General features: G+C 32.2%; 2 protein-coding genes across 9 annotated transcripts in view; one reads left to right on the forward strand and one right to left on the reverse strand.

The window, feature by feature from the left end:
- The window catches only part of LOC142347951 (von Willebrand factor A domain-containing protein 3A-like), a 708547-nt gene that overhangs the window by 236639 nt on the left and 459360 nt on the right, over positions 1-12548 (forward strand). The gene's annotated exons all lie outside the window — the stretch shown is intronic.
- LOC142348807 (gamma-aminobutyric acid receptor subunit pi-like) overlaps positions 1-12548 on the reverse strand; it is a 74674-nt gene that overhangs the window by 18995 nt on the left and 43131 nt on the right. For all 8 annotated transcript variants that reach the window (XM_075400325.1, XM_075400324.1, XM_075400323.1 and 5 more), the window contains one exon: positions 1065-1249. In XM_075400325.1, coding sequence (XP_075256440.1) covers positions 1065-1249 — 185 coding nt within the window. The remainder of the gene's footprint in view (positions 1-1064; positions 1250-12548) is intronic.

The following is a 12548-nucleotide window of genomic DNA, read 5'->3' on the forward strand; positions in this document are numbered from 1 at the left end:
TCGATTTCATTTCTGACTTTTACTTAAAGAATCTTTATTCTGTCAATATCTGTGATGCATTGCACCTGTCATTCAAGGACTGTTTTCGTGTGACAAATTTTTCGGCGACGGAATAATTTTTTATTAGCAGGTTTTCAGTCATTGACATATTTTTGCATCCGCAGTTTTTCGGTCGTTGACCTTTTTGGCACAGGCAGTTTTCGGACATTGGCAGCTTTTCGGTCAATGACCTGTTTTTGAATCCACGGCTAATCATTCATTGACCTTAACGGCATAGGTAGCTTTTCAGTCATTGACCTATTTTTGCATCCGCAGTTTTGCGGTCGTTGACCTTTTTGGCACAGGTAGCTTTTCGGACAATTGCAGCTTTTCGGTCAATGACCTATTTTTGCATCCACGGCTTTGCATAGGCGCTTAAACATGGTGTTCAGTGGCTCTCTGTCGACTTTGAATTAATGTATAGATGCTTCACAGCAAGGGATTTAGCCTAGTGGTTTGAACGTTTTTATACTCTGATCGAACTCAACAGACCCCGGTTCGAATCCACCTCGCAGCGCTCAAAATGCATGCAAAACGCTAGGCTGCATGTTTAAGGGACGCTAAAACATGTGAAGATTAGGAGCTTAAACATGGTGACATAGCATTCGAGTTAGAATTAGTATATAGATTGATAATTAATTCTTTTTTGAAAATTTTTAACTTAAATTCAAGGTATGCTTGGTTGGAGAAATCATGGTTGAAATCATTTCTAAGTTCCGTCGACTCTCAGAAAGTTTTCTTGTAACAGGAATCTTTTTTTGTAACCTTTCATAACAGGAATCTTGCAATATCTTAGAAGATAGTCCTCCAGTTTCGACTAGCAAAGATGTCGTCCTTTTCGAAAGTCATGCAAGACTCACTCAACATTTATAGAAACATTAGACACTTTTATACTCACATTTTACATATCCACACAAAAAGTCATATAAGATCTCGGAAATTAATCCCCTCTCTCGACTAGGATTGATTTCGGTTTTTTGATTTAGGAAGTCAGTTTTTAAAAGGTAGCTTGATCTCTCTCTAACCCATGAGCACATGACGATGAAGGTTGAGGGCACATAGCTCTGCAGAATGAAGAATAGCAGATCTCTCCTTAAATGGAACTTGACTTGAAGTTGAATGAAGGATCCGGTTGAGAAGGAAAACGTCTCATTTGTCAGTTCTATCTCCTCCATCGCAAACTGGGCAAGGTGAACGTCTCCATGTTTTACTACAAAAAGAGAAGTTTAAAACTGGTGAAGCATTCTTGTTTATATTGTGACTCTCAAAATGACAAAAATTTGATGTCTTCGTGATTTGAGAATTTGATTGATGAGAATGTTCAGATTAAACAAGACTATTTGAGGTGAAAATTAACAAAGGAATTTAATTTGTAATTTTAAACAAGGCGACTCAGCAATGTGCGATGGCACATAAGGTTCCGACCCCGCCCATCCACATTTTTGGCATAATTGTCTACCAAATGAGGAACAGATAGAAAACCCAAAAATTATTTTTTGGGAATCCCAAAAAAAACCCCAAGTATTTTTCAAAAAAATTGTGTATGAACGATAAGATAGCCTCCAAAGCAAATAACTTAGTGGAGTAAAAATTGAAGAATTAAATTGCTGTGATATGCCAAAATTAAGAAAGCGAGTCAAGACGAACAGCAAAACCAAACAACAACAACAACAACAACAACAACAACAACAACAACAACAACAACAAACATTAATTACGTCAAAAATTTTTTGTCCCTTTTAAAAAACAAAATTTAATAACAAAGTCAACATACCGCCAGATGAATCTAAAACTAAACAAAAAAACTTATAAATCACCAGAAAAGATATGGAGCAGTCAATAAAAAGGTTTCGTAACAATTAGACGAAAAAGAACAAAAACAGTAAAGCTAAAAAATTCCCTTATTTTTTTAAAACAATTAACTTCAAAGTAATTAAAACCATTAGAAATCAAGTAAAATATCCCAAATGTTTACGATTGACAATGCCTCTATAGAAGGGCATTAGTACCTGTCTTATTCATTTCTTTAAGTGGCTAAAAAGAACAACAAAAAACAACAAACAAAAATTCAATTGAAACTTACCAGAAAACGCTGTCAAAACCGTCAAGCCAATTTTCGGCCCTCAAAATATATTCTTTTGCGCCTTCTTCAAACACCGATAATGTAGTATTTGGTAATTTATGATTGAGACTAGGTAACAAATAGACAAAAAAGAGAAAAGGGCAAAAGTATGAAATTATTTTGATTTTTTTTTTCGAAACAAAATTATATCCAAAGTCATGAAAAACATTAATTACAAAATGAAATATTTAAATAAGGTCATTTATTCATCCAAAGAATTTTTTTGAGACCTGCAATTATCCAGAATAAATCTTGCGTCTACAAAAAGAACGTCAAACATGACAAACATCAAATTAATTTACTTTTTTGTGAAAAACCGGTGTCGAAGTCAGTAAGGTCATAACGCATTCTTTTAAAAAAAATTAGATTTTGGGAAATCAATCGCTTTTGACGCCTTCTTTTCACACCCACAATGTCATATTTGACTGGTAATTATCGAGATTAGGTACCAAAAAGAAAAATAAAAAGAACAAACTTGCGAAGTTAAAAAGTTTTTTAATTTTAGTTTTGGAAAACGATTGTTTTCAAAGTCATGAAAGACATCAGCTATCTTCTGATATCACATTATTGGCTCGTCTATTCTTTCATAAAAAGTCTGTGAAATCTATCATTACACAGGAAATTTCATACAACTGAAATGAATAAGTAAAAATGACAGTTAAAGACAAAATTAAAAAACTCAATTAATTTCTTGAAGAAAGAATTGTCGAGGCCGTTAAAACGATAATCTATATCTTTAAGGATCTTAATATGTTCGATTGTGTTTCATTTTGAACGTTAATAATGTGATAGGAGAACTGTCAGTAATGTGATAATGTGACGAGAAATTGTGAAAAACTGGCAAACTTCTAAAAACAAAAAAAAAATCTAAAATCTAATAGTATCAAAGCCGGAAAACATTAACTTCAGGCTTAAAAACGCAATCGGTACTAAATTTCTAATCAGTAGAATGAAGAAGCATTCTTTCTTTGCTGACGCTAAGCTGCAAGTTGACCAAATTAAGAAAAAAAAAGGAGGAAAAGTTCACTAAGCCATTATTTACTTAAAAATCAATTTCTTTCAAAAGTCGAAACGATCATAAACTTTCAAGTAAAAAACTAAATGCATTAGCGTGAAATTGCTTAGGAAGCCAATTGGACCTATCACTCCTGAGCTTTCATTTGATATGTTCTGTTCTTTATTATTAAAAAAATATCTTTTTTCAACAAAAAAAGACCGACTGATTGCAACCCGAATTCTTTTTGGATTGTAACAGTTCAAGATGGGCCCAAAACTAGCCCTGCTAATGTTTATTGTCCGTTAGGAACTATTTATTTTTCGAATATTGTAGATAAATATAATTTGTTAGTTGAAAACTCAAAAAAAATTCTGCATTTTTGATAATAAACGAGTAAAGCTAGCAAAAAACGGCAAAGTTTTAATTACAGAGCACTCTCTGCGGAAGTTGAACTAGGAATAGCCCCTTTTGAGTCAACAAAGATTGTATTAGTGTTGTTTGGGATTGTAATGCCGGCAAATTTTATCAAAGTGAACTAAAGTAGCATATTTCGTGCTGTTTTTGATGAAAAAGGCTGAATTTTGAAATATTTATCCAGAGTTTTTGACCAAAAATTAAATCAGAATAATCAACAAGGCTTTTTTGTCCTTAAAAATAAAATCAACGACACTTCTATTAAAAATTTCAACAAATTTTAGCAAAATTGACGAAAATTTAGGCAAAAATTTCGGAAAATGTGAATAAAACAACGTGAATTCACTCTACTTTTTTCGTAAGTTTAAACCTCGATAACTCCCTGTAGAAAACGAAAATTAAAAAAAACTTTTTAATTCCATATTCTACGCTGGACGAGCTTTCTAATGATACCAGTCTCAACTCTCTACGATGAATATATCGATCGGCGAAAATTGACTGAACAAAAAAAAACCCATTTGAGTATATAGTTCCTCCCCCCTCAAGAGGGGTCGGAACAAAAAGCCAAATTATGATTGTAACAAAAATTGCTGTAATAAATAGACATAAAAACATCGTGTCGTGTATTCGATCGTGTATTCGATCAGTGCGTTAACTTTTTTAATAAAAAAGAAGATTGAATATTTTCAAGAATAAAAGTTAGGACGATAACAACAGATACAAAGAACGGACATATGGAACAAATCGGCTTGTGCGAGACTGTACGTGGCACAGAAGGTCACAACAAACGTCTCTAGTTATGAGAGGGAAGAGCTCTGTTAATTACCAGTTTTACAAAGTTCAAGTTGCAGCAATATTTGAAGCAAAATTGATTACAACTTTCATTGATATGAAAACTGAAAAACAAAACCAAACTGAACATTATATCAAATTTTTTGATATAATTTTTAACACATATTGTCATCAACTACATATTACTCTGCTGGAATGTGGCCAATTGCCAGCCATTAATTATATTCATGTTAGTAACAGTCTTTCGGTCGTGATTATTTTGCACGTTCTGTTTGATGTGTTTTTACAAATTTCGCTCTGACAGCTCAGAAGTCAAGTTCATCAAAAGTTCATTACAGAAATTAAACCATATGAATTGTCATTTCTTCTGAAACAACAAACAGCTCTATAGAAAATTGAAGTTCAGCAAGATCAAGCAAGAGCGTATACAATTTTTCATAAACACCAACGTACATTAATTTGCAAAAAAGAGCGTGAAGCAATGAGTTTACACGTTGGAAGCAGCAAAAAAAAAGATAAATTTTTTTGTCATCTTATCTTTGTAAAATTGTCAATATGCCCATCCGATGAAATCGTTATCAGTTAGTTAGACTCAAAGTCCAGATGAAAAGTTTTCATAATCTAATTTTACAGATTATCAAGATGTCATCAAGAGATTGGGTCCCTTATTGCCAAAATTTATATTTTGAGCGGAAATTTCTGTTCGAAGTTAATTTGAATATTTTTCAACAGATTCTAACTTCCAACAGTCTGAACCAAACAAAATAAAAAAAGCTTTGTCGGCTATTTGCACGCCAAATCAATGAAAAAGATTGATATGAAAGTTTTCTTTAACATCTTGTACTGAAATACTGAAAAAAATTTTTGACCTCATAAAGTGGAATTATGTAAATTATTGATTCAATTATTTTGGAGCCATGTGCAAAAAGTGCATTCAAAATCAACCACACATAAATTGAGAAGGTGGTTGCAGTATTCATAAAGATAATTTTTTCCTCATTTCTTTCTCAATCTTCTGTATCTCAACAAAAAAGCTGCCTGTTTTCATTATTTGAAGTGAAAAACCGTACAATATTCCTATTAAAATTCAGTTTAAAAGGTCTATTAAGCAACAAAAATCTTTGAGAAGAGCAAGTTTTAAAATGATTTTGAATATGAAATAAGGAGGTTAAAAAAGAAAAAGTATTTGTAGTTTTTTTCCTGAATTGGTTGTTTTTCTTGTTGTTTTCCCTTAGAGAACATATTCTGGTCTTGTATGCTATATAGACATCAAATGACGAAGTGTAATATTGAAGAGGGGATAGAATGCATAGAATCAATTTGCTTAACAAAAAACAAGAAAAATAGAGTTTCTTTTTTTCGAATTTTTCTGATCTGAGTTTCTTACTTTTCAATTTAGGCGGAAATTACCATTCTAATCTCCATAAATTTTCCCAAAACTTTGAAATTGAAATAGGTAGTGTAATGGAGGAAGCTATCGAAAAACGCATTTCTAATTTCACTTGAAGCATCACGAAACATCAACAGAATATCAATTTCGAATTCAAAAACAAAACAGCTTTTCCATTATTCTCGTATCAAATATCTCCTAAAAGATCATTGTCGTGAAGATTGAATTTAAAAAAAGATTTCAGTTAAAATGTGGGAAGCGGGTTTGGGATTGAGGGTATGTTACCTTAGAATTTTACAAATTTACGTTAAAGTTACTAGGTTACACAAAAAATTCGAGCTATCTTTCTTAATTCTAAAAGTTACAAAACGCTCCCTTGCGTTTGCCATTAAATCAAATTTTTTTGAATAAAAGAAACTCCAATTGCATGCGAAAAAAATCTATTCCAGAAACAACCAATGTGATTAAAGAAAATTTTCAACTTCTTTGGTTTTCTCTATCTACACTAGCAAAACTGTACACAGTAGTTTTGATGTGAATAAAATGTATCCCAGTTGTTCATTTGGAGGCAGATTCTGGCGACTGAAAATCGAGGAACTATGAAACTGAAAAAACAAAAAAAAATTTTAAATTAGTTTAAGATTTTAAAGAAAAAGGAAATCAAAATTTCCTTATTTTTCTTTCTTATATGTTATTATTTTATCGTCTGCTTAGTTTTTCGATTTTCATTTCCTATAAATTATCTTCAATTTGGGTGAACCGAAAATCTAATTAAATACAACAAAGTGAAAGCCTAAAATGAGTACTAGGAAGAAGAGAAAGAGCGCTCAAAAAGTACAAAAAATTGTTGGTTTTTTTTCCTTGTTTGCATTTCAAATAAATATTTTTCTCGGGAGAAAATTTCTTTGTATTCTTTTCAAACAGATTTGTATAATGGGCAACAAAAGGTGTTCCTTTTTTCTCTGCAATTGAAAAACATAAAGTGACAATTTGACTGATGAAAAAAATGCCGGCCTGGCATATACATCCCCATTTTGAAAAGAAGCTGGAAAAGTGATTTAAAAAAACTCTTCGCAATGAAATGTCAAGATATAAAAACCCTTGAGCAATGTTACCGCGTGTTAGGTATTCGACGAACAATTAGGTATTCAACTACGATTTCAGCAGGCCGTATCAAGATTTATTGAGAAAACGTATCTCATCAAGATCACACTTAACCATCAAACTTCTGTCGAGAAAACCAAATCTTGCATGATATAATCCTACCAGCATACTTCATTTGATTAGGGTACAATAGAAGTTTTATAGGTCAGTGTACCCTCCACGAACAAATCTTATCTTAAACATGGCGAAATTTTATTAAAACCTTGTGCAAGGTTAAGAGGAAGAAAATTCTTAGCTTGATGATAAACAACGCCTGGGAAAAGAAGACACTGTAATAATGAAAGCGGTCATTGATCGCCTGCGAAAAATGAATTAACTTTTTAGTGTTGCGCTTCTTTCACAGCGAAAAAGTTTAGTTTAAGAAAACATACACTTTTCGACTTCTAATGGTATAATACAGAAAACAAATAAGCTCTGAAGCATAAATTTCATTTTGGAAGGTTCTAGATTAACATTATGCAAAACCAAAAAACCAGATGTTGAGAGACGTTGAGCCTATTTTCAGTAAAAAAGTATCTTTGCGAATAGACCTCACATAATCAGGTAGCAAGATACTTTTACGATACACTGAAACAGTTCTGAGACGACGCTATACAATTGGAACATAAAGTATCAGTGCTGATATCCTATGAGAATAGGGCCCGGGAGGAACAATATTTAGCAGCTAGTTGTCATCTAAACTCTTTCTGTGAGCAACAACTGTTTTGAGCAGCATGTTTATAATTGCCAAAAAAACTTTTCTTAGTAGTTAATCAGAAATGATCGATACCGTGAGTTTTAATCCGTCCTTCAAATTCAACTTTTACTAAAACGGCTGTGAAGACAAAAAACTGATATTACTGTTTTATTTCTCGATAGTTTTTAAATTCGTGAAATAAATTTTGGAGCATCAGATTAATTAAAGTTAAACCCATATTTTTCGAAGCCGTAGCACTCTCACATAACAAACAAAAATTACACCTGTTTTCATCATCCATGGGTGCCCTTAAAAATAAGAAAGATGGTCGTAATTAAATGGCGAAAACAATATCAAAATAATTAATTCAAACTTTGAGATCGACCATTTTGGAAGCATATTTTATCTCCCTTAAGGAAATAGAGACTACAGTTTTCTATAGCGACCAATTGTGTTCAATCATTCACCTTTTATAAAAAGTCCAACCGAGCCTTAGATTACAAGTTTGCAAAAAATATTCAAAATAATCTTATCACACAAAAATTTAGTCCCACAAACAGACAAAGAATCTTATAAAACTAATACAAAATTCATAAAAAAGCAAAATACGTAAAAGCAAAGCTGGTAGGTATTTCCCAACCAATTTGCAAGTTTGGACAGAATTGTACATAGAATCAGACCGATGATGGCATCGAAATGGATGCTGATAAAAATTATTGATCGAAAAAAAAATCTTAAGAGGAAGTACTTCCGACTATTAATTCACGACTATTGTCTTCAACAGAAATTAGATATCAATGAACTATGAGTCTAATCTAAATTTAAGGAGAGTTATTGCGCAAGCTTTCATATTTTTTTAAATTTTCCATGGAAGAAGGAAGCATTTTTTGCTGAAAATAATGAGGAAGCAACATATCTAAGAAATAGCCGTGTCTAACAATTGGTGAACACAGCGTAAGCCAAAATAGAAGTAAGCCGACGTAAAAGCAAGCCGAAAATCATGTAATAGTTAAATAATCTATCAGAAATCATGCGTTGTTAACATTTAAAATCAAAACTGTGCACATTTTCTTTTAATTTATAAGGTATTCCAGTGTGCCGAAGAAACAATGATGCGTCATTTTCAGACATCTAGTTATTCGGGCCTTAGCGGATTGCTGTACATGGCCAAGCTTCTCATCCGCTGTGGGAGGTAACCCGGAAACTGCGAAGCGCGCCCACCGGCTCAACAGCGACTACTTACAATACATTTATCTCCAAAATTGTTAGCTTTCTTGACGCTTTTTTTTCAAAAATCGGTTTGCATGCTATCGGTTTGCTTGACCGCCACGAAAATATGGAGAACAAATAAACAGTTTTGCAAAGACCCAGCACTCTGAAATTGAAATAAAAACTTTAATTGAAATATAAACTTATCTGGCAGTTCAACAGCAATCAGGTCTATTTTCGTCGATAATACCTGATTACAAAATGGCAAACAATTGTTTCAAACCATGCTCACCTCCAGACGCTAAAATGTTGCTACAAAATTAATCTCAGGTAAAAACATGTTCATACAAAGTGAATCAGATGGACTGCCTCAAATTAACTGCCTGCATGGTGCTAAATTTAAACATATTTTGCAATAAAAATATTTTATTCGAGAAAAATTATAGTATCATACTGAGAGATGTTTCTAATATTTCCTAGAGAGTTCCATTTTTTTCATCAAAAATAAGGCAGAGGAGCAACCTGTTGGCTGTGTTACAAGAAGCCATTTTTCAGCTTGGGAAACCTTTACCCAAGTCTCAACACAAAGAAAACATTTGCTATATTCTTTTTTAATAAAACTCTTCAAAAATGTTGCCGAGCCTCTTATCTAGCGAAACAACCATAATTTGAAAACACTTTTGCATAGTAATCACAAAAAAAAATTTCAAGTCAATATCATCTTGAAGTCGAAATCAAATCTTAGGAAATTAATTTTATTTATTCAAAAAACGTTAATCATCGCATCGGGATCAAAATTTGAATATAATAAGTGCGCGGTAAACAATTATCTGTTTTAGACCTCACCTGAGCTTTCTTAGTAATGAGAGCTGGCATAGCTGTAACTTATAGTTAATTTGGCTTCATTCTATGAAATTCTCTAGTAATTGTTCCGACCCCCTCTTTGGTGGGGAGGGAGGAACTATATATACTCAACTGGTTTTTTTTGTTAGGACAATTTTGGCGGACCGATGTAATCATCGTAGAGAGTTGTGAGTGGTATCATTAGAGAGCACGTACAACCTAGAATATGGAATGAAAAGTTTTTTTCAAATTTCATTTTTTGCAGGGAGTTATTGAGGTCTAAAGTATTGTCAATATTCGTCAGTTTCTATTCACATTTTTTGTAATTTTCACTAAAATTCGGCTCAATTTTGCTAATATAACTAAAAGTATGTTAAAATTTTTTAAGATAGAGTGTTATTGTTTTTAATTAAGACAGAAGAGCATTGCTATAATGTTTGATTGAAATTTTTTGGGCTAAAACTTTTGGTAAAATTTCTTATTTCGAATTTTTTTCATCAAAAATGGCATAAAACATTCATTTTTGGTCGACTATGATAACAATCGCAGATTTAGAGACCTAGAAACTGCTCACACAGAATATGTTATCTCCAAAAGATCGCTAGTCAAATTTAGGCGCCCTATAAAAGCCTTCTAGAATTAATATTGTGCTGTTTTTTGCTCAATCAAAAATTTTGCTCAAACTTAAATCAATCATTATAAAAAAGGCATCATTGTTTTTTTGATTTTTGAAATTCTTAACTCACCGAGTGATCTATTATACAAACATTTGGAACAATTGAGTGGTTTTTTGAGCGCAAGGCAAAAACAGGGATAGGTTTGATCCCTTCATGTATTCCTACAAACAGAAATTTTTAATTTTTATATGGGCGCTGCTTTTTTTTCAATTTATTTGCATCATTTTTTTAATGTTAATTATTGACAAAACCTCCAAATCACGGCTCATATCTTGACAGCTCCCATTTACGTGAAAATGAGGCCGAATGTCATATAGTTTGTTTTCACAGAAATCCTAATGGATTTTGTGGTTTTGATGAAATCTCAAAAAAATTTTAAGTGAATTCTTGTATTTGATCTTCATTTGTTATTCTCTTCGCAGTCTCGTTGCTAATTCTCACTGATCAAATATCCAAAAACCTTTCTCCAGAGTTTTAAGTGCACCTATACAATGCATTCGGTTGCTATCTAATAACTCTTATGATATTGAAAATAAGTGTTTTAAGAAAGGTTCAGTGAATCTTTGAACTTGATAACTACTTAAACTGCTTTTTGTCATTCTTAGTTTTTTCTCAAGATCAAAAGTTTTTCATGTAAGACAAAGAATTCTCTGTGGCGGTTGTTGTGGCTCAATTTTGCTGTTTTTTTGTTTCTTCGGTTAATTGTCTCATTAGTGAAACATCCAAATCGGAAAACAGCTTGAAGTACGCAATTGAACATATTTATTTTTTGTTTTCGTAGGCCATATATTGGGTAATGAAAAGTCTCAGTGGTCACCTATAGACATATAAATGGACTCAACGACTAATGTCGGTATATAGCTAATGGATTTAATGACTTTGAAAATTTTTTTTCAGAAGAATAAGTAAAATTATTCAACTTTTACCTTTCGTTCTGGTTTTCGTAGTTTTTTCGAAATTTACATTTTTTGTTGCCACAGTTCTGTTGCCATTTGAAAAAAAGCTGCCAAAAAATCAATATTCTTAGTGAACAGCTTAATGTTTGGCTGTCTGGCACACAGTTTATTTATTCAAAAAACGTTAATCATCGCATCGGGATCAAAAATTGAATATAATTAGTGCGCGGTAAACAAATATCTGTTTTAGACCTCACCTGAGCTTTCTTAGTAATGAGGGCTGGTATAGCTGTAACTTATAGTTAATTTGTCTTCATTTTATGAACTTCTCTAGTAATTGTTCAGACCCCCTTTTTGGTGGGGAGGGAGGAACTATATATACTCAACTGGTTTGTTTTGTTAGGACAATTTTGGCGGACCGATGTAATCATCGTAGAGAGTTGTGAGTGGTATCATTAGAGAGCACGTACAACCTAGAATATGGAATTAAAAGTTTTTTTTAAATTTCATTTTTTGCAGGGAGTTATTGAGGTCTAAAGTATTGTCAATATTCGTCAGTTTCTATTCACATTTTTTGTAATTTTCACTAAAATTCGGCTCAATTTTGCTAATATAACTAAAAGTATGTTAAAATTTTTTAAGATAGAGTGTTATTGTTTTTAATTAAGACAGAAGAGCATTGCTATAATGTTTGATTGAAATTTTTTGGGCTAAAACTTTTGGTAAAATTTCTTATTTCGAATTTTTTTCATCAAAAATGGCATAAAACATTCATTTTTGGTCGACTATGATAACAATTGCCAGATTTAGAGACCTAGAAACTGCTCACACAGAATATGTTATCTCCAAAAGATCGCTAGTCAAATTCAGGTGCCCTATAAAAGCCTTCTAGAACTAATATTGTGCTGTTTTTTGCTCAATCAAAAATTTTGCTCAAACTTAAATCAATCATTATAAAAAAGGCATCATTGTTTTTTTTTGATTTTTGAAATTCATAACTTACCGAGTGATCTATTTTACAAACATTTGGAACAATTGAGTGGTTTTTTGAGCGCAAGGCAAAAACAGGGATAGGTTTGATCCCTTCATGTATTCCTACAAACAGAAATTTTTAATTTTTATATGGGCGCTGCTTTTTTTTCAATTTATTTGCATCATTTTTTTAATGTTAATTATTGACAAAACCTCCAAATCACGGCTCATATCTTGACAGCTCCCATTTACGTGAAAATGAGGCCGAATGTCATATAGTTTGTTTTCACAGAAATCCTAATGGATTTTGTGGTTTTGATGAAATCTCAAAAAAATTTTAAGTGAATTCTTGTATTT

Source organism: Convolutriloba macropyga, chromosome 10 (assembly GCF_964194025.1).
Source record: "Convolutriloba macropyga chromosome 10, txConMacr16.3, whole genome shotgun sequence".
Lineage (NCBI taxonomy): Eukaryota > Metazoa > Xenacoelomorpha > Acoela > Convolutidae > Convolutriloba > Convolutriloba macropyga.